The sequence below is a fragment of the Charadrius vociferus genome, unplaced genomic scaffold (assembly GCF_000708025.1).
Source record: "Charadrius vociferus isolate BGI_N301 unplaced genomic scaffold, ASM70802v2 scaffold75, whole genome shotgun sequence".
Classification (NCBI taxonomy): domain Eukaryota; kingdom Metazoa; phylum Chordata; class Aves; order Charadriiformes; family Charadriidae; genus Charadrius; species Charadrius vociferus.
The window spans coordinates 590,190-612,142 of NW_009648545.1; the positions used below are offsets into that span (position 1 = coordinate 590,190).

The 21,953-nt window shown below is 42.0% G+C and overlaps 1 protein-coding gene across 1 annotated transcript in view; it reads left to right on the forward strand.

Annotated features, from left to right (window-relative positions):
• The window catches only part of GAREM (GRB2 associated, regulator of MAPK1), a 79,494-nt gene that overhangs the window by 48,602 nt on the left and 8,939 nt on the right, over positions 1-21,953 (forward strand). Inside the window, exons 3-4 of the mRNA XM_009885977.1 lie at positions 9,794-9,924; positions 19,880-21,058. Of these exons, the coding sequence (XP_009884279.1) occupies positions 9,794-9,924; positions 19,880-21,058 (1,310 nt within the window). The remainder of the gene's footprint in view (positions 1-9,793; positions 9,925-19,879; positions 21,059-21,953) is intronic.

Genomic DNA, 21,953 nt, shown 5'->3' on the forward strand with positions numbered 1-21,953 from the left:
TCTGAGAATGAAGCCTCTTTCATCTAAGATTTCTCTGTTGCCACTGGTGGATGGGATTTCTTTTTTGCATGCTGTCCATTTTTTATCTTAACCTCAAATAAATATCATCATATACTTGCATCCACTGGTAATGAGGAGATAAATTAAACTGCTCCCTGTAAGTACAGTCTATGTTTAAAGTACTTTAACTTTCCATCAGTGCCAAATTCCTCTTTACCTTTTTAAACAAATTTAGACACCAAAACTAGAATAATTCTGTTCAACTACAGCTGCAGTGATCTTAGGTCCTGAAATATTGCTGCCCTTAGAAAATACTCCAGTTTCTTTCATTGACAGTTCAGTTGCACAAGAAACTGAAGTTCACTCTTTAGCAACCAAAACGGGGGAGAGTGAAAGGGAAGAAAGGTTTCTTCCCATGTGAATTTCCCGTGAGGAGGTGTCCTCTGAAGCAGGGGAAGGATGGAGTTGCATTTCTGTACTTGCTTGGTACTTGGACTCACACAGATTATGAATTACAAGTGCACCATTCCTGGTGGGGGCATCAGCCCAGATGGAACAAATTTGTGTTACTGTGTTTTTGTCACAGTAATGATCACAAATTTCGTTTTAATAAAAAATGGGATTTTGGTCCTTCTGAATTAAAAATGAAATCTGATCTTCTCACACACTCATAGTTTTTACTGAAATCAGTGTTAATGAGTTGGGGGAATCTATGGTGTAAAGGCAGGAATTTTTGATGCAGCTGTGATATAAAATCCCAGCACACTTGGCTAACCTTTAACAGGTATTCTAACATGGCCTGTTTGAACCTGCTTGGAACTAGTAATATTCATTTCAAACGTTAACTCAGAGTTTATTCTGTTACTCTCATCTCAACTTTCTTCTGTGCTTTAATTAAATGTTAATCTATTGTAGAAACCCCAGTTCTTTTGATGAATGTCTTGGGATGAGTGTATACTGATGATTTGGGAGGAGATCACCTAGTTAAGAACAGGTCCAAAGGCAGATTAAGTCTGTGCTGCCTCTTAATTTTAAATGTATATAATCTCTTTCTCTAAAATGGGAAAATCTGCTTGAACAGAACAATGTAAGATGCTGTTAAGGGACTTGCACTTAAGCTCAAGGTTTGATCTTCAACTTGCGTTGACATATTTAAACTGGTCTCCCACTCCTTAGGGACAGATTTTTAGCCCTGAATCACTGTTGTGATTACATGATTTACATGTGTAAATGAAAGCAATGTATTTGCTTATTAAGACAAGTGATCGAAAGTGCAGCAAGAACTGTAACCACATACGTTTTCACCTTTGTTTCTATGCCATTTTCTTTTCCAGCTGTTCATATAGAGAATGGCAGGTTTTAGTAGAGGCTTCTGTTAAGTGAGGGATAAATTGTCTTTACCTTCTTATCAAATCTTCCTCTCTTTCAGCAGATGTTCTCATAAGGATCCTGGGTGCTGGTCTAGTAGGTTGGAGCCATAAGCTTTTAGTGACACTTACCATTTTCATAACTGAGGTCTAAGTGAGCCTCCACTCTGGTACCAAGGGAACAGTGCTAGTAGTCACATAAGAAAAGCTTTTGTCATCGGGCAGCTGCTGTTAAGCATAGTCATCACCTGCTCAACACTGTTTCATGCAAGCTCTGGGTTGATTTAGTTGGGCTTTCTGCAACTTTTCTCTCTTTCTCCTGTTGCCTTTTTGTGCTGCGATCTGGATAAGCTTTGCTGTTCACCAGGAGAGCATGCCATCTTACTGTTCAATAGGAAACTAGCAGCAGCTTTTGTTAATAGTAATTAAGAAAGTCAGACGGTGCAGTAGTCATCAGACTCCTCTGTGTGGTCACTTGGGCGTGTGAACTAACACACTGCCTATGGAATATTCTTGTTGTCTGTTAGCAGCACATGGGAAAGGAATAGAATGATGTTAATTACAAGTTAGATCAATGATAACCCAGTGAGTAAGTTAAATCGAGTTAACTTACAGTCCAGACACTCAAACATGTGATCCTGTAAAATAGAACATTTCATTGTGGTAATCTCGTATTTGTGATGATAATAACTTATGAAACAAAGGTTAGAGGTTCGGCTTGTTTTCCCTGTCTGTCTTTTTACATCATCTGTAACCTAAAATTCCCTCTCATGCAATATCTGTGAGTTAAATCTGCTTTAAGCTATCATCAGTCACCATTTGAACTGATTTTTCTTTGTTATGCTGCCAATAGAATTATTTTTTTTGTTATGCTACTTAAGAGTCATGAAAGTAAGATAAGAGAAACGAGAACACTAGGCTGTACCATCCCCTTTGCTTTGCCAGCATAGAATTAGAGGTTTTGATTAGCAAGCATTGCATTGCTGTCTGGGAAACCTGGTTGGATTCCCTTCCTTGATCTCTCCAACGGTGGGTATGCATACGCACAGGTGATGTGTCAGCGTGCTGATGCTCTGCTTCGACATGTCTCACCAGATTGTGATGCCTGACTCATTCACTCTTGGTTGAATGGGTATTTGTATCACAGAGAGGAATAAAGGCGTTTAAGGCTTCAAAATCTTCATAATACTTCCGAGAAGTAAAACTATTCATTCTGAAGGGCTCCTTCCCCATGAAATGTTTCACAATCTCTACTGACTGAATGTGCCTTTGTGCTTGCCCTCCGCTTTGCAGTGCCATAAGTTTAGCTCCAGTACACTTGATGAATTCTAATTGTATTATGTTTACTTAGATATGTCTCTAGTTCATGTTTCATCTGTTTTTTTAAGACATTCCCAAAACTTCCAGAAGATTGGGTACAGATGGGGACACAGGAGGTCCTCTTCTTCACCCCTCTCCCTCCCCTCAAGAAAAAGTACTGACAGGCAGATCTTAAAAACAAAGGCAGTATTTCAAAGTCTGTTTAATAGCTGTTTCATGGTGATTATAATATAAGAATCAATCATAGTTTTTCTAGTTTGTGGCCCAATTGTTATCCTTTGGAAGCTGTGTACTTGTTATGTATTTTTCTGCTGTATTCTCCACCTTTTTGTAGTCTCCTGTATGCTTTCAGCAAGCTACAATATGAAAATAAACAAATGAACAAATAAATTCTTCAAATTCAGAAAAACTTCCTTCATTCTCTGCCCTCCCAAAGCTTTTTTTTTTTTTAATAGCTCACGAAGCTATTGGCATGTCAGATAAAAATGAACCTTTACCTTTGGGTTGTCTTGCTTTTTCTTTGACTCAGGGTGAATTTGCCATGGCATTGCATCCATGTTAGTTTGCTGCCAGGTCCCAGCCTGAGGTGAAGTCAGTAGCAACTTCAGTGGGGAACCCCAAGGAGAAGGAGCAGTGGATTAGCTTTCCTGTCCTTTCTGTGGGCAGTAGGGCTGTGAGTGTGTCCACACTAATTCATCTGCAGACCACTGTTTTCTCCCACTGTAATTCCACTGAATCCTGTAATTCCATCTATACTTGCAGTTTGTCTCTGCAATAGTCTTTTCTCCCTGCACCGTACCCTCTGCAGTGGCAATCTCCAGCTCTGCTGTTCCAGAGGACCTGAGCATTCTTCTCTCCTCTGGAGAACTCTGAACAAATGCTGGGTTTCAAGCCAGCTGGAAGATGACAACAGTGAAGCAAGGCATTTATTTCCCCCTCATCGTTACTTCTGTATGTCTGCCAAACCTTTTCATATTTACTTAGTGATAGGTCCCCGAAAGAGCTGCAATGTTAACTTTACACCTTGGTTCCAGTTAGTCATGTAATAGCTGTATTGAAGAGGTGATGGATTCTTTTTTGTTCTTCCTTTTTTCAGGTCTAGACAGCCACTGCCATGACAACACTTCTTGCAACAGCAAAATGCCACATGTAGGTTCTATGCAAAGACATATTGGCAAATGTCAATTTAAATAAAAAAAAAGATTTTTTAAAAGAAATTGCATGTAGGCTGGAGTGTTAGGATTATGTCTTAATCTATTATTTTAGAGCGTTTGGTTTGCCATGCTCGCTCTTAACTGACTGTGTTGTCTAAGGATTAGGTAGGGGCAAAATAGCTCTACCATATGATCTAGTTGATGGGGTGACAAGTGAGACCATAAACTGAGATTTCCTTCTATCATCCCCCACTGAGACAAATTTATTTCTGCTTCAGGCATTGAGGACAGTTATGTACGCTGTCAGCTGAAGACTATAGAGGTCTATCTAAGAACTGGGTGTGCTGAAGTGTGCTTTCCAATTCATGCAACTGCATTCTCCCTGATATCTAGCAAGCCGCCGCTCTGTGCCCTTCGTTATTATGTCTTATTTATGCTTTAAGCTTATGCTCTTCAACTCTGCCCAGTTATATCAAGGATCATCTTTTTGGAGAGGAAAACAAAGTTATTTCCTATCAGACGGATGCACAGGAATGCTGCAAAATGCATACAAAACTATCCTTTTCCAAAATGATGGTATTCTGGCAGGTAGAGAGCCTTTTCTTTTTGAGTCAGCTATGCTGTTCTTTGAAATACTGAAATGCAGTCAGCAGTCAACAAATAATATGAAACATAAACCTCTGCAGTACTCTTTGCTACCCTGCTGTGCTGTCTGCGCATTTTTGAGAAGTACTGGGCTTTGCACACAGTCTCACATAGAGAGATGTGAGACTTACTAAGTAATCAAAGCTGCTGAAAGACAATACAACTCCTGCCTCCTTGAAGAAACATTTAACAGCTAACGCAATTGAGCAGATGTTTTGGTGACCTTCCGTGTTTCCTACTGATGACATGCAGCTACTTTACTTTTATTTTATTTTCTTTTTTTTTTTTAAGATAATTTCTTTTTGGTATATCAGCATATACATGCTCTCATCCTTTTGTATCCGTGAAAACTTGACTGCTTGCTCAGTCTGTGAACCCTTGCTATAGATAAGGACTCCCTTGGTCTAGGCACAGTACGGACACAGTACAAAATGAGTGTTTCTGTCTTGGAAACATTCTGAATGCTTGGGAATGGCTGGACTGTTTGGAGGTGAAGGGTAAGTTGCTGTGAAAACCAGGAGATCTTATATTACAGAAATACGCTGTATGAGGTGTGTTAGAGTTGTGAACGTATGTGAGCCTGCAAGAACTTGAGCGGTGGAAGCAGCAGAAGCGACCCAAAGGCTGGGACAGAAAGGGCTGATTAATGACCCTGCTCACAGATGTTGCAAGGCCAACTTCTGGCAAGAAGGAAGATGGACTGATCTTCCTGCTCCTACTGGGTTTTAATAAATGCCTCCATAAATTGGAGGGTAGGCCCTGGTTTAGGGCTTTCCTTGCCTTTTTATCTTTCCAGACTCGTTTCCAGCAGTAGTGGATTTACTGTCTTTGCTGTAAGTACCTTCACAGGAAAATGAGAATTCATAATCTGCAGAGATCATATATACTAGAATGAAACTGTTCCAATACTGTGCCTGCCAGAGGCCAGACTAAAAGATAAAGAGAGATAAAGCTTGCAATAGTCGTTCATTACTCCCTCGCATTTGGCTGCAAAGGAGTAACCACACCTGCTCGGTGGACCGTGTAGGTATTACAAATCTTTGATCTTTCTGAACCTGCACTGATTTACTAGAGAAACATTTCATTATTCTTTTTGTTCTAGTAAGAAAGGAATGGGGGTACTTCTTTAAAAGTATAGTTTTAGCTTTAGATTTTCTTTACTTTTTTTTTTGTTAAGTTCATAACTAACATGCAGTCAATTTGCCTTGTGATTTGTTTAAGTTTACTGTCAGTCTTGTAAAGTCTCCCAATGAAATCCTGCCTGTTGGGAAGTGTCATAAAATTCCACTTTAACTTGCAGTCAAGCCAGATTTATGTCTATTTAACTTGTTTCAGCCATGCTGTCTTTTTTTATGGCAGCTTGAGTAAAGACCAGGGGGAAACATAGTAAGAAATTGTCTCCTTCCTCCCCATTAGTTAGTTACTTGACATCTGGCTCAAATGTGTATTGCAGGCTCCTCTTCAGCCCTTCTTTCTCTCCTTCCAATAAAAAAGTCTGCCTTTTTCAATGAGGAAATAAATTTCAAATAACTGTCTATAGAAAATCTCAAGTTATAAACCATCTTTTCCAAAGAAGAGGCATTTTAACATCCAGCCCTGACAGCTTCCATGCACAGCATACTTCTTGATTTCGTAACATGGGGAGATTAATGCTGCCCTTCTATTATATGCTTTGGGATCTGTGTGTACTCCTCTGTAGTCAACCTCCTCGTGAACTGTTGCTTATTAGCAGTGGAGGCACAGACGGCTTTGTGTTTGCATGGCTCAGCTGAAGGAAGGGGAGGATGGCACAGACAGCGACATAGACGGTTCTGAGCATCTCTTTGTACCGAAGTAAAGCTCCAGCTGATTTTTCTTTTTTACAGAAGCATGTGTAAGTCTACAATAGATAGTAGACCCTGCTCCCAGTCGCACAGAGCCTAAAGCATTTGTTCTGTGCTGAAGAATTTGGGACTTCTTTGTGGAAGTTTGGATTGCAGTGGGTAACTAGCCCTTTCTTGCTGCCAGACTAGCTATTGTTAAATACATGACAGTCTGGTAAAATAATATGATTGTGCTTCCAAACAGAGTAACTAGAGAACCTAGAATTAAAGACCACCATCTCATTCAAAGTGCTGGATAAATATTATTCATATAATGTATTCTTATTCAATATATTGTTTTCCTTGTTCATGTGAATTCATGCCTTGTTACTGTGCCCAGCTCAGTTCCTGCTCTGAAGTGGGAGTTCTCAATTTCTTCTGAACTAGCAAAATTTTATCACTGCAGTATCTCACAGTTTCAAAAAACTATGTAGCTCCCATGCAGTATTGTATTAAACTCCGTTCTGTCCGTCGAGGGCGAGTGTTAAATCAGAAGTAACCTCACTGGATTTTGGATTTGGTTCTGTATGAGGTTGCTGTGCTTTTGGTTGGTTTTTTTTCAGGGAACAAATCAGACCCTTGGATCCCAGATTGGTCAATCAATTAGGGTTGCATCCAGATGGCTGTGTCAATAGTCAGAGGACAGCAATGATTCCTAAGGAGCAATTCAGAAGGGAGCAGGAGAAAGCAACAGCCTCAGATCAGCCAACAGAGAACGAACACTGTGACTTCTGTAAGGTTTAAGAACATCTTTCTCTTAGTGACTGTCTGTGAAATACAGTCATTGCGTCTGCATTCTAGAGTAGTAGTTTTTCTGTGTTATCAGGTGCTCCCTGATGCAACTCATAGTCCCTGCTGCTGCATGATATCCTGGCACATCCTGACTCCATGTAGGAGGAGGTTTGACTTCACTCAGTTCCCCAGCACACCTGATTTTCCTTTGCAGGAAAGCAGGGGAAAGGACTTGCGGAGCTGGGAACACATCTTCCTCTTGGTTAGGCTGTGGCTGACAGGGAAATCGTGAAACCAGGACTTAAATGATCTACACGGCAGACTGGGGATTAAAAAGCACAGTTCTCCTCTCTTCATCACTCCCTGTCTGCACCTTAGGCTTCAGTCACAACACGCTTTCCAACTTTGGCTAACTGAGCACCTCCCTGCTTATTGTCCAGATGCCCTGAGCCCAGAGGTGCCGGCTGCCTGCCCCCTCGACTGCTTTGCACCGAAAGTGCCTGGGAGCAGACGGGTTGAGGAATTCAGCTTCAGGATGCTGGCACACTTCTACTGAGTGCATGAAGTGTTTTTCCAAATGCAGAAGAAGAGGTTGCCGGAATTTTTCAAGATGGAGGGAATGTCTACAATGGAAGTTGTAGATACCTTCAGTAAGCAATTAAACAAAATTACAGGGAAGAAAACCTCTGGAGTTTTCTTCCAAAGCCCAAAGATACCTCTTCCCTGCTCTGGGCATCCTTGAGCCATGAGTTCCTCCTAGAGGAGTGGAGGAGACTGAGAAGTATTTCTAATTGTGCTTAAAGTCCTCCTTACACAGCTGTTGTTGACTCCTGTCTAAGGCAGAATCCTGCACGAGGCAGACCTTTGGTCTGACCTGGAGAAGCCATTCCTGTAGTCACCTATATTGCTGTAATATACTACAGGAATGGCTTCAGCAGGCCAGACCAAAGGTCCTGCTGCTTCCATCCCAGTGTTGGTCTTTGGAGCACTTGAATTGTCTTGGCTGAACTTCAAATAATAGTGTGTTCTGAAACAGACACAGAGTTAGGAAAACTCCAAGGCAACTGATATTTGGAGTGTGGTGGTTTATGAAACAGTTGCAAATTACAGTCTTCTGGTGGGAAGTACCAGCATCTTTAGTTACCCTGCTGATAATACTTCAAAGTTACTGTGGTCAGTTTAGAAAGACAAAATGTATGGAAGGCAATAAAAGCAAGTCTTCTGTCTTGTAAGCTGATATTTAGGCTTAGAACCACTCGACCACACCCATTAAAAGAGGGTCGCTGTGTCATGGGGTGCTGGGATTGAGTGGAGGAGCTGAGCCTTTTGCTACTGCACCTCTGTTGGGGGGGGGTGGGGTGGGTGTGCGCACACCTGGCAGGGTGGTGGGACGGGTCGTTCTCATGGGGCATCAGGACTTGCTGAGCTTGTGTTTGTTTCCTCCTCTGCTGCTAGGTGGCCTGTAATAGTTTAGTGTGGGTGAATTCTCCAAACATGTCACAAAAGTCTCAAGTCTTATGGGATGTAGAGGGCAGTAGGGTGTTGCGCATAAAAATGCTGAAGGAGTGAGAAAATATTTCTGTAGGTGGCTGACATCCTGATGTATTGGATGAATTTTAATGAAGTTGAGCAGTGTTTGGGAACAACAATCCAGTGGCTGCATGCATTGCTAATTCTAAAATATGATTTACAGGAGATGCACTAACCATTGATTTTACGCAGCCTTTTACTTGTTTTCTTAAGTTGATTCTTACATTGAGTCTTGCTGTGCTATTCTCTTGCTGAGATTGGCCTTTAGCTTAGTAGTTGTTAATGCTTCTGAATTTGGGAAGATCGCTGCACTGATTTTAAGTTTAAGTCATACAAACAGCAAATGTGTCCGTCTAAGCTTTCATTATCTCTGTATTTATAAAAGAAAGCTTTTAAACTTTATTTTTCGTAGTGCACAGAGGTGATTGATGTGCCTGGCTGTCCCTGGCAGGTCTGCGCGGGGCGGCTGCCTCCGTGTTAGTTCTTGCCTTTTACAAGACTTAGAAGATAGCCAAGGTTTTCATGCTGGCGGGAGGTAAAGTCAGAAATAAACACTTCTTTCTAGTGCTATTCTAGAGGCGACTACCTTCAAAAGGGTTTTAAAAGTGTATGGTTTAATTTCTTATGTTAGCTAAAGTTCTCGAAGGGCTTATTTTAAGATTAAGGAAAGTTAGGTGCTATTCTACTCTTAGGGAAGCCTGGGGGGAAAAGAGGTTTAGCCCGGCATTTTTTAATAGCTGTTTGATGATGCTAAAAACAGAAACAACCCCCCTATGTTTATTGTTTGGGGATTTTATTGTAATGGCTGTGTTTTCTTTCTGTAAAGCTTTTAATATTAAGGGCCGAAAAGTGCTATCTGTGCAGATACTGTTACACCAGATGAAGTACACAAGCACAAATGCCTCCAGAATTATTTACTATTTCTAGAGAGCATGTGATAAAAGGATCTTTTTTAATTTTACTTCAGCTCCCACACGTTCTTTTTGTTCCAATCTGGTGAAACTGGGTGTCTCTCACAGCAGGTTCAGGAAACTCTCTGCAATCTTTCGTCTTCTTGTTTGGCCACTAATAACCGGAAAAATTGACCAGGCGAAATGGTGAAGAAGTTGAGCCAGCAGTTGCCACAGTGACAGTTGTCCAATATAAATATCTTACAACTCTTCTGTTTATCATCTGTTTTCAGGGCAGTTTAAGCTGCTGGAACAAGACCGAGATATTAAGGAGCCGGTGCAGTATTTTAACAGTGTGGAGGAGGTGGCTAAAGCATTTCCTGAACGAGTTTACGTCATGGAGGAAATAACATTCAACGTTAAGGTAGTCCCTGAATAAATATTTATCCCTGTCTAAATGATTAACTGTTACAACTTTTATATACATGGCAAGTGAGCAAGGCCCTGAGTGGGAAGTGTGATTTTTGAGACAAACGAGCCTTTAGTGTTCTGCATTCAGCAATGGTGCTCTTCGGGATCGTTTTTGCAGTCTTAAATCAACATGTCCTCTAAGGGCTCTCCTGTCCTATGGCACTTTGGGGAGCAGTCCTGATGGTCCATCCAATAACTTATCCAATTAGGATGCTCCTGCCAGATTTTAAACAAATGTTGTTTGTTGCCCCCTTTCCCCTCCCCCTCCAGCCATCTGAATTTTATTCTCTGCTAAGCAGCAGCTGCTCAAATCCCTGTCCAGAAAGCCTTATTCTCAGGGAGCACGTAGGGTGAAATGATCGAGTTGCTTGTCTCAAAATTACTGCAGCTAAGTAGCATTGTGAATAAAACAAAAGAAAACCAAAAGAACATACTTGTTCTCTGTGTGTTTGTTTGCACGTGCACACCTCTTGGGCTCATCAAAGGGTCAGCAATCCCATGCGTGTAAGAGGGCTTGCTATCACCAAACACACTGCAGTGCAGTGGCATGACACAATGAAGACAGAACTTGTTCTTCCTTGTCCTACCTATGTGTGTGATGCTACACAAGGTAGGTCAGGTCTGCCAACAGAGCAGAGTGGTCTTTGGGCTCGTCTGCGTTGCTTCAGTTGATAGACCACCTAAGACTGGTTGAAGAGCATCCTAGATCTTGGGATGCAATGGTGGAGATCCACATCGGTACCCTACAGGGGAAACTGGTTGATACTGCTGGTGCAAAACCAATATGGAGTTTCATGGTCCCGTGTGTAGCAACGTGGGGTTTTTATAACAACCTTTTAATCGCTTTTTTGCTTTCTTGCACTGCTAGAGTTGGGGGACACCAGCTAGTCCGAAATTTTTATAGGTGTGAAACAAGATTGCTGAAAACTGCTGCAAGTGCAAGAGTTCATCAGTTAATTCATTTAGCGACACAGACTCATGCCTTTCAAGACAGTAGATTGTTTTCATTTCTGCTCTCCATTAACCTGAACCTATAAAACAGAGCCTTTCATGAATGAAGGCTACATGAGAAAGCTGGAACGCTTTTGTATGTTTAGGATGTAGTTGGGCAAATCAAGGCAACAAGAAATTTTCATTTCTACCCAGGAATATCAGTCTTACCTTGGGACTGCTAGCCTTATCCAGTGCTGTGCCATTATTTTTCAGTTGATCAACGACAAAAATCAATAGAGTGGCACAGTAAAATGTGTGGCTTTGATTTTATAGGGAGAAAAGTATTAATCTGCAGGCTTGTTTAAACGTAAAATGTTGTGTCTTGAGTTTAATGTGAGTGTTCTTAAAACTCTGTCATGTTTAGCAAACTGAGAATTAAGCATAGTTTACTGTTAGATATCAAATCAATTTTTAAAAGATATTATAGTGATACTCCTTAATGTAAATAACAGTAATAATAATCCAGGTTTAACCTAGTTACACAGTTGTCTTGGCAGTATTTCTCTTGGCAGTTTTTCCAGTTTCATAGAAGTCTGTTCCAAGGTTATCATCTTCCAAAAAATAAATGAACTTAACAGGATTTATTAAAGTGTTTAATAACCCTTTACATGCAAGAGAATTATGTGCGCTAAAATTTTAATATAGGGGAGATCCTGTCAAACTGATTAGAGCAAAGAGGAATACTAAGTACGGTTGGTTTCTGTCCAATGCAGTGTGTCCGTTTACATTCAGAAGAGAGTATAAGAAGGTAGCTAATCCGATATAAAAAGAAAAAAAAAATGCCTACAATATCTGATGAAGTGTTTAAGATAAGGAGGAACCCTGAACTCTGGGAATTCTTTCTTATTCCAAACACTCAAGTCTTTCATGGATCATTTTTGAAGAAAGAGGCTGTAGAGTTACACCAGACAGTGACTGCGTGGTTTTGTCTGTGCTTGTTGAGGTCTGCCTGCATGTGCCAATATGCCATGGTTACAGTTCGACTTGGTGCGAACCGTGCTCCTCCGCGTAAACCCTTTGCTGCTCCGGCAGGATTTTACAGCTAGTGCTGCTGTTCAGAGAACTGCGTTCTGGCTGTGACGGGCCGTGGGGTCTTCTCCAAGGGGGAATGTTACTTCATTTTTACTTCGTGGACTAGTTGTTAAAGGGAAAAATGAGCCACCTCATCCTGGGGGAGGCAGGAGAGATGGGTCTCCCTCCCTTCCTTCCTTCCTTCCTTCCCCACAGTTTTGCAGCTAGGCAGGCGTCCTGGGCAGTGCGCTGAGGCAGGGGTTGGGACCTGCCGGCTATTTGAAGGAGGGCTGTAACACGTGCCATCGAGCAGAGCTGGTAGTGGAAGGTGGAGTCATTTTTCACAGAATAGCAAATACAAACATTTGGTTTAATCCAAAATTTTTAATGGCTAAAACTGCTTCTGGTAATTTCTTTGGACGTACATATGTATCAGTACTGCGCTTGTAGACCCAGTCAGTTGCCTCAGGTACCTCAGGTGGCCAGCAGCATCTACAGGCACAGCAATTTAGACAGTTCTGAGGATAAGCTGATTTCACTCTGTCAATAGATATTTAATCTGTTCCTAATTGAAAATTAGAGGCATTCTGTCTTTTCTTCACTGACCAGATAGGTAATAAATTTTTTTGCATTAATATTCAGTGCACAATTGCAGAGAATTTTGCTTAGGTAACAGCATTGCACTACAAAGATGAGGATTTTTTTTTTATTCTCTGTGCTAGGAAGAAAAATATTAAGAAACTGGAGCTATCACAGGGCCCTAGCTTTTGCTGAACCAGCGGCAGTAGGTTTCTGCAGTCGGATGCTCTGGTCCCATACAGATGGCAGTCTGTACAAATACCCAGGAAGCTATCTGCATTAAGGCTGATAAACAAAACCAGGAACAAAGCCCCTACAACAAACTGAGGGCAATTCACAAAACGTTCTCTTAAGAAGCAACAATATTATCTGATCGACGGAACATTGGACAAGCCATGAATTCCTGCACTCTAAAAACCAGCCCACTTAGTGTTGCAGTACCCTTCAGATCTTCCAGGATATCATTTTTGTCCTGAAGATATCACTCAGTCTCCCTGGAGAGGCTGTGAAGATGTTTGCAGAGCCTTTCCAGGATGGAGAGGTGGATTACTCAATTAGTCTTATAATTATTCTTTTCTTTCCTATCAAAGACATTGTTTGGCTGGTGTGAACTTTTGATACCTGATGTGTGTGTTTTTTTTTTTAATGTAATCCTTTTTTCACAGTGGTTTAACTCTGGTGGCCCATACAGTATGCATTCTGGCAGAAATAAATCTACAGTGAAAACTTTGCTTTTTTTTTTCTTTTTTTGACAAATGTTAATGCAGTACAGTGAAGCAAAATTGATCTCCTGATTTGATTGCAGTTCTATTGGCTCTGATAAACTTGCCCTGAGTTTCCAAACCACACACACATAGAAGGTTGTAACCTACACCAGCATTTTTAAACGCTGCAATAGCGACTTTCTTGAAATAGGTTTGTGTGTAGGTTTTAGCTCCAAACCTGCAGACAATTAACAGTGCTTCACCTTGACAATTAGTGCTCTGGTCCCCCTCATTGCCTTGTGGCTGCAAGCCTCGGCTCCGGGAAGGTTTTTCTTCTTCTCTTCCCCGTCTCTCCCCAGTACACACAGGCTGTGGCACCTCGGTGTCTTGCACTGGCAGTGCGGTGCTGCGGCTGCCTCTTTCCTCCAGCGTCTGGTGCGTGGCTTGACTGAGAGAGAAGCAGACCTGCTGCTCCATGCCTACATTGATGTACCTGCTGGAGGGTTTCTGCTCTGAAAGGAGCTCGGATAGCGAGCGCCGTTGCCTCGCAGCGGCATCATGAGCTGGCCTTCCTTCCTGACATCCCGCGTGAAGAGACGCATCATGTTAAAGCTCTGCAGTATTGCCTGTCACGTTTTGGGTCATTTTTGGAACACTTTGATTTATTTGAGATATCTTTAAACAGCACTGAAGCCAGCTTTTAATGTAGCAATCAGGGCAAAGTCCCTCTCAGCTGAGAGGGAAGTGCAAGTATACTAACATGAAGAGTTTTACTTGCTGATTCGCTGTCTTTGGAGGGAAGCGTTTATAAAAGAAAAATGGGCTAGTGTCTCACTGAATTTAGTCAACTTCCTTGAAAAGGTTTGCTTATTTTTTCTGCTAATACTTCTTCTGAAGGCTCTTTGTTTTGTATTTTAAAAAAACTTTATCCATTTTTTGTCACCTGTAAAAAAAATAGATATTGTGTATAGTACATATTTTATATATATGTAGTGCTGCGATTGGTCGCTTGGCTTTAATAGTAAAAGCCATATGCAGTAACTGTGAATCAGAGACCTCACAGTTAAAAAGAGCTCTCCCCTCAAAAAAAATCCTAACGGTGTATTTTTAAACTGAATGCAATGCTTGCGTTCCTCTAATAAAATCTAGCAGGTATAACAAGCAGTATAAAGCCACAAATCATTTTTATAAGGAGTTCACATGTGTCCAAGTGATTAAAGACTTCTACTTCAAACTGTAACAAATTAGAACAATTGGAGCCCAAGATGGGATATTGACTCAGGTGTTATCAAAATCTATCTTTCTAAGTTAACCTTTCCTTAAGCAAAAGAAACAATATACTTGAGCTTTCCCAAAAGAACATGTTTCCTAAATAATCATTCATCACTTTCCTGATGCCTGTCTTCTGTGGTAGATGTAATTGGCTTCTGAATGTTATTGAATTGCAGGAGTCTTAAAATTTAAAACATTATAGTGACTTAACCCAGTGCTGTTTTGTAATGTGTCTGTAAGCCAGTAACCTTTCTGGTCTGATGCATCCTGGCATCAATAGTGAATGGTTAGTATGGATCAACATCTGGCAGCAGGGAGGTGGAGGGCAAGTACTGCATGGAGTAGGTTCCGGTTCTGTGGGTCCTCTGCATTAGGAGTTGTTCAGTTTGAACATCTACTTGTGATTTCTAGATGGCTTTGGAGTATAGTGTGGCAGACACTGCCTCTTCCACAGAGCTAGGAGCACTGATTATTCTCACCTATTACCAGAAAGTGAAAACTGGTTGGGAAGGGCAAAAGAGGGGCAAGGGGGAAGTAAAACTGCAGGAATCAGTGGTTTAGTGCATAAAGCGTCGTTGTTATTATGTTTAAGACAGAGCAAGCATGACGATAAACGTGTTTGGGGAAGGAGTTATTTCAGTATGCTCCCAAGACTAATAGGTTAATAACTGGAGGAGACTATGTTTATCGGGTAATGACAGCAACTGGAGGTATGGTGGTTACTGCTGCATGTTGCACTGGAATTGTCCAGTGAAGAATTCCTGTTTTAAATAGACGATGTAAGGAGGGGGCATACACAAAAAATTAAAACATGAGGGTGCATTCCCACTGTGGAGATGTTTGAGGAAAATGTAGCGTCCTACCTTCCTTCCCCACATTCATTCAGCTGGTCTCAGCTTCCTACCAGTTGGAAGGTCTTCACACCTGAAGGTTCAAAACCAAACCTGGCAGAAGTCCCAAAGGAGGCAAGAGCATAACTGGAGTGCGGGCAATGCGGGAGGAGGGAAGCGAGCTGAAAGCATGTGGCAGAGCGAAGCCGAACTGGGACCGAAGTTGGCCCTCCCACCTATGTTACACAGCTGAATGAAAGCTTTTCAGGTGCTTTCTGTGTTCTTTAGTGTTACCTGTTTTCCAAAACTATGAGGAAATTCTAACGATTTGACAAAAAAATATATGGATATTTCTGCATCAGTCTGTGTTCTGGACTATCTTAACTCTGCCGCTCTGAGATAGTGCGCTGCTGTCTTCTCTCCGTCATACACCAGTGATATGCCATGTCATGTGCGTGGGCTGGGACGTGCCACTAGCAGGTCCAAGCATCTGAAATAGCGTAGGGCTCTGCTACACCCCACCAGTGACTGCATAGCAGGAAGCGGAGGGTGCACGGGGCAAGCTCTCAGGGTGGGTGTGAAGGAGCGTAGAGGTGCTTGAAGGTGCAAATCCTGTTGGGTCAGTGCTGGAAGCATGGAGGGTAGAGGGAGCTGAGTCTGCTGTGGTGTTACCCATTCTGCCTTTTAGGAATAATTTATGACATGCACTTTCTCCCAGATCATGTTTTCTTTAGGCGTACTATTTGGCAGGAATCAAATCTGTTCTGAGGAGCTGCTGTGCTTGACTGACTCCTGGGCTGATGGGAGCCCTGTGAAGTTCACCAAAGGCAAGCACAAAGCCCAGCACCTGGGATGCAATAAGCCCTGCAACAGGCTGACAGGCTAGAAAGTGGCTCTGTGGAAAAAGTCTGAGGGGTACCTGGATGACAGCAGTGGTGGTGTGGCAAAAAAGGCCAACAGCAAATTGGGCTGTATCAACAAGAGTGTAGCCAGCAGGTCAAGGTTGGTGATTATTCCCCATCATTCAGCACTGGTAATGATACAGCTGGAGTGTTGCTTCCAGTTTTGGAAGTGGCTTTTTTCCAGTAGCGCACTAATCATAAAATCATAGAATGGTTTAGGTTGGAAAGGACCTTGAAGATCATAGAGTTCCAACCCCCCTGCCATGGGCAGGGACACCTCCCACTGGACCAGGTTGCTCAAGGCCACATCCAACCTGGCCTTAAACACCTCCAGGGATGGGGCCTCCACAACTTCTCTGGGCAAGGAAGACACTGACATGTGAGAGCGAGTCCAGTATACCAAGATGGTCACGGGGCTGTAGCAAACTACATATTGGGACAGGCAGGGAGAACTGGGTTTGTTCAGCATCAAGAGGGCTGAGGGGACATCTCTCTGCCATGCATACCTACCTAATGGGAGGGTGTCCAGAAGACAGACAGGCTCATGTAAGGTGCCCAGTGGGGGGACACCAGGCAACAGGCACAAGTTGGAACATGAGAATTCTGTTCCAATATAAGAAAAAAAAAAAAATTTAACGTGGGGGAAGTTGAACAAAGAAAGAGGTTGCCCAGGGAAAATGTGGATTCTCCATCTTTGGAAAAACTAAAAATTTAGTTGGACATGGCCCTAAGCAGCCTGCCATAACTACACCTGCTTTTGACTAGATGACTCTGGGGGTCCTGCCCAACCTGGAGGATTCTACAAGTCTCACCTGATGTCCTGTGCTAAAGTCCATGGCCCTTTGCTGATGTTTTTGTAAGTTTTGTGACCATTGATAAAGTGAAATGTTTGAGTGAACAAGATGGAGCAAGTTTGATTTTCATAGGTCATTGCTACAAGGATAAAGTAAACATCATTTAGCTATGTAATCAGAGAAACAAAAATTTAGAGATATCTGTGCATGAGTTTCTAGATGATTTTAGAGTGATTGCTATGTATGGTATGATATATATTGTGATATATACAGTATGTAGTGGTATATATTTGTTGCTAACGTCCTGGAACACATATTTACCTACCATGTATGCTTTACAGATGTTAACTACCATGTGGTAATGAGTGAATTAACCTAACACAAGAAGGGAGGAGTTAACTTTCTTGACTTTCAGAACTTAAATCTTAAAATATGCTTAGCCTATTGAGGTGTATCAGCAGCCTTAAATTCTCCATAGTAAAGTTTAGTGGGTAGGAATAAATTTGTGCAGTCTCAGTCTTTTCATTTTACTTTTTCAGTTTTCTGTTACAGTTTTGGACAGTGGCTGATGCCTTATATTTATGTTCAGAAGGAAGAGTGCAGAACAGTATTTTTCTCAGAGTGCCAAACTAGAACTGTGGCGTGATTTTTCTTTTGTTCCAGCACAGTAAGATTCAGCCTTATTTCACCTATTGTTACCCTGTGACTATATTTAAAAAAAAAAAAAAGAATATTTAAGAATATTTTCCAAATTTTTAAATTGAGAATAATTTCATCTTTAAACATGCCCATTGACTCTAAAAAATCCATTTGCTATTTGGCTAGTTGAAATAGATGCCATTAATAAACAGCTGCTTCATGAGACCTTCGTTGTGAAGCTTGGCCAGTTAGTTACCTCTGTGGTTTCACATCTGACCCACCGTTTCCTTCTTCAGTGGCTTGTTTGTTTGTGAATCACCAGGGAACTGCGAGTTGGCCAAGCAGCAGCTCCCACAGCCGTAGGTTGTGACACCTCCCTCGCTCCGGCCGGTGTCCCACAGGAAGCGAGAAAAAGCTGTAACCGTACCGTCTCAAGTTAAAATTTCTGACAGCGTAGCACAGGTTGTCCAAAGAAGCTGTTTGTGGGGACTTGTCGATGCCAGAAACTGATACTCATACAGAACGTGCCCTTTTGAAAAGAGAAGGGGGAGATTGAGTGGTACATGCACAGAGCCCTGTACGTCCTCAGCCCTTATCAGCTCCGCCGAGGGCAAGGCTGTGTGGCCGGCCACAGCTCTCTGCTGGTTTTGAGGAGAAACCAGCCATGAGCATCACACCGGTGGTATCAGCAGAAAACCCCAGTGCTTCCCTTTCATGTCACAGTATTTCAAAAATGTTGTCTGGCCAGTGGTGTGAACTGTGAATGAGTATTACGTACCATAAAACCTAGTAGTTTCCTGGATTGGACTAATTAGTGTTTGTTTAGATAATTCAGGGCTTGAACGACTTCCTCTCCGGAAGCCCCAGAACTGAAGTGCTAAGGCGGCACACCTCGGCTGAGCTGCCTGTGCCTTCCCTCTGAAAGGCTTGCGGAAGATAATCACAACTTTACAAATACAGGTGAATTGCGGATCGTGTCTTACAAGAGGAAGCATTATTCACAGCACTTCTCAGTTATTAAGTGATTGGAGTTACAGCCTTGATTAGATGCAATGGCTATTCTGTCATGATACCTGAATTTGAAGCCTGGAATTTGAACTTCACACAGCTCCGTGAAGTCTTTAGGGGCTGCAGAGGTGAGGAAGGGATATACTATTTTAGTGTATGTTTTCATTTGCAATTTTTTTAGTATATTCCGTATTTCCAAATAAAATGGTCTGTGGCAGGCCAGTAGCGTTTATGTGATGCACCTTCCTTAATGAGTAGGTATCTGCTGCTGCTGAGGAAGACCTGGGCAGGTTCTGTTCAGTCTCTGAAAACGGCTTTTCAAGTTAAACCACTCAAATACGAAGCAGAGCAATCTTGTCTATAAAGAATTATTCCAGTCTTAAGGAAATAATTTCAGGAATGAATGAGCCTTGGACATCTGTTTTGCCTTTTTTTTTTTTCTTTCAAGTACAATTTCTATACTAGAAAAGCACACACATGGCTGTGCATATGTTGTTTAATCTCTTAATTGCAATTATGATCAAAAAATGAGGAAGGAAGTCTATGACTAGGAGAGCAAGGCAGAGGGGGAGTTAGACATATGGGATAGACCGATATTCTTGACTTCTCCTTCAGGGAATAGATGTCATCTGTCATTCCCCCTAGCCTTGAAGAGATTATATCAAAGGGATATGCTTCATCCATAATGATGAGATCACCTTTTCTGCTCCTCAGGGAGCTGAAGATGGTGAAAGAAAAGTTTGCTTCCCTCAAGAGCCTAGCAAATAAGTTCTATCAAACAGCAGAAGCAACGGGGTGGGAAAAAAATACCCAAGGGAATCCAGACACGCTCTGTCATAACTGTATGACACAAGTGGCTATTTGAATTTCTGGGATATGTGGATTTGTCCTTTCTTTAAAAACTGGTTGTGTTTGTTCTCTTGCCTTCTTTGGCAGTTTCAGGTGGCAGTTTCCCCTCACATAAGATGCATGAACGTGCAGAACAATAAAAAAAAGGTTACTTGGCTGAGCTTCAGGTTAAAACACTTTGCACTTGACTACTCAGCTGTTCAAATAAAATTAGTTTAGTTTCTCCCGATATATGGTCTTTGTCAGTTCAGTCTCAATAGATTTCATATGATTTGAAGTATTATCTTCTGTGGGGGAAAAACAATTTGTTTTATTATTATTTTGCAGGTGGCTTCAGGTGAATGCAATGAAGACACTGAGGTTTACAACATTACCCTTAGTACTGGGGATGAGCTCACTTTAATGGGGCAAGCCGAAATCCTTTATGCAAAATCTTCTAAAGAGAAGTCACGACTGAACACCATCTTCAAAAAAATTGGGAAGCTTAATTCAATTAGTAAGCTAGGCAGAGGCAAAATGCCCTGCCTCATCTGCATGAACCACAGGACCAACGAAAGCATCAGTCTCCCTTTCCAGTGTAAGGGCAAGTTTAGCACCCGCAGCCCGCTGGAGGTGCAGATGCAAGAAGGTGAGCACACAATTCGCAATATAGTAGAAAAAACCAGGCTGCCCGTTAATGTGACTGTGCCGAGTCCTACACCAAGAAACCCTTACGACCTGCATTTCATCCGTGAAGGGCACAGGTACAAGTTTGTCAACATTCAAACCAAGACTGTGGTGGTTTGTTGCGTGCTTCGTGGCAACAAAATTATTCCCATGCATTTTCCCTTGCACTTGACGCTTCCAAAATTTACTCTACCTGACAGTCTGGTGAAGGGGGAGCTGTGGCATGAATCCCTCATCCAGCACTGGTTTAATATATGCCAGGAACAGTTTGACATAGATGAGTATTCCCGTGCAGTGCGAGATGTGAAAACTGACTGGAACGAAGACTGCAAGAGCCCGAAGAAGACCCGATGCACAGGGCACAGCCATGTGCCCAACTCCCTCAGCTACGCACGGGACGAACTTACTCAGTCCTTCCACCGGCTTTCAGTGTGCGTCTATGGAAACAACTTGCATGGGAATAGCGAAGTGAACCTCCACGGCTGCAGGGACTTGTGTAACGAGTGGGCCCTGTTCTCTCACGATGCTCTTCAGTACCAGGAGTCTGGTGACAGCAGCAGTGATTACCTTTTTCCTGAAGTTAGTGAAGAATCGATGTTTCTGCCTACAAAACCAGAACTTCCTTATGAAGAGCTGTGGTTGGACCAAGGGTCTGGAAAGGCTGGTGACCAGCCTCTCACTCGCTCCCTAAGTGAGAAGAACAAATGTGACAACTACAGAGGGTCTTTCCGATCAAAGTGTGGTACCGCATCTCTTCCTGTGCCTGCCACTGTTGGAGCAACCACAAAGTCTTCAGATGTTTCCCTACCTCCACCTCCAGTGCCTCCCAAATCAGAAGCAGTAAGTCAGGGTTATTTATGTTGGCTTGTTTATTTTTTTAGCTGGTGCAGTTTTCTTGTGGATTTTTTTAGGGAAGACTTGGGGGGGGTGGGGGGGATACAGAGAGCAAGGAAAATGCGAGACTTTGTGAGATGTGCAACTTCAACTAGTTTCCTACCAAGTTTAAGTCATATCCTAAATATCACCAGGGTATGTTTAATTTAACTGATCTAGTAGCTTAATCCTGATACTTTCAGGTGATATTTATTGGGGTTTTTTGCTCCCACAAGCAAAGTCTAAGAATTACTATGTCACTTCTTTCCCTTGCTTTTCCACATCATCTCTCTACGTGACCTCCATGTTTTCTCGTATTTTCTGTGGCCCCATTCTGTGGCATGACCCCACTTGGAACTGCCTCGGATCACCTTAGTGTGTGCGTCTTCAATTAACAGGCCCTGATAATGAGGACAGCTAGAATTTTTATGGATTTGAAGTGTTTGTTAATGAGATATTTTCTTCTTAGGTACGAGTCTATGGCAGATTTTGAAGAATATTAAGTGTCATTGACCTCAAGGAGACTTTATCAAACTAGACATGAACGAATCACTCTGTACTGCTTATTGAAAGAAAACATGTTTAAATAGAACTCTGCAGAGTTGATAAATGAGCCTTCTAGAGGTCTCAATTTTAAACAGAGCATGTTTCGTGTTCTAGGGTTTCTAATGAGAACTCATGGGGAAAATCATTTCTCCAAAGCTGAAATGTCATGGAGACTTCAGAGGCAAAAATACAAGCATGTTTTATCAACAGGAGCTTATGTGGACTGTGTGGAAAATCCAACCATTATGTGGTCTCTTGACACAGTCCTAAACATTATTTTTTGAAACACCACAAAGGAAAAAAAGACAAATTCCCC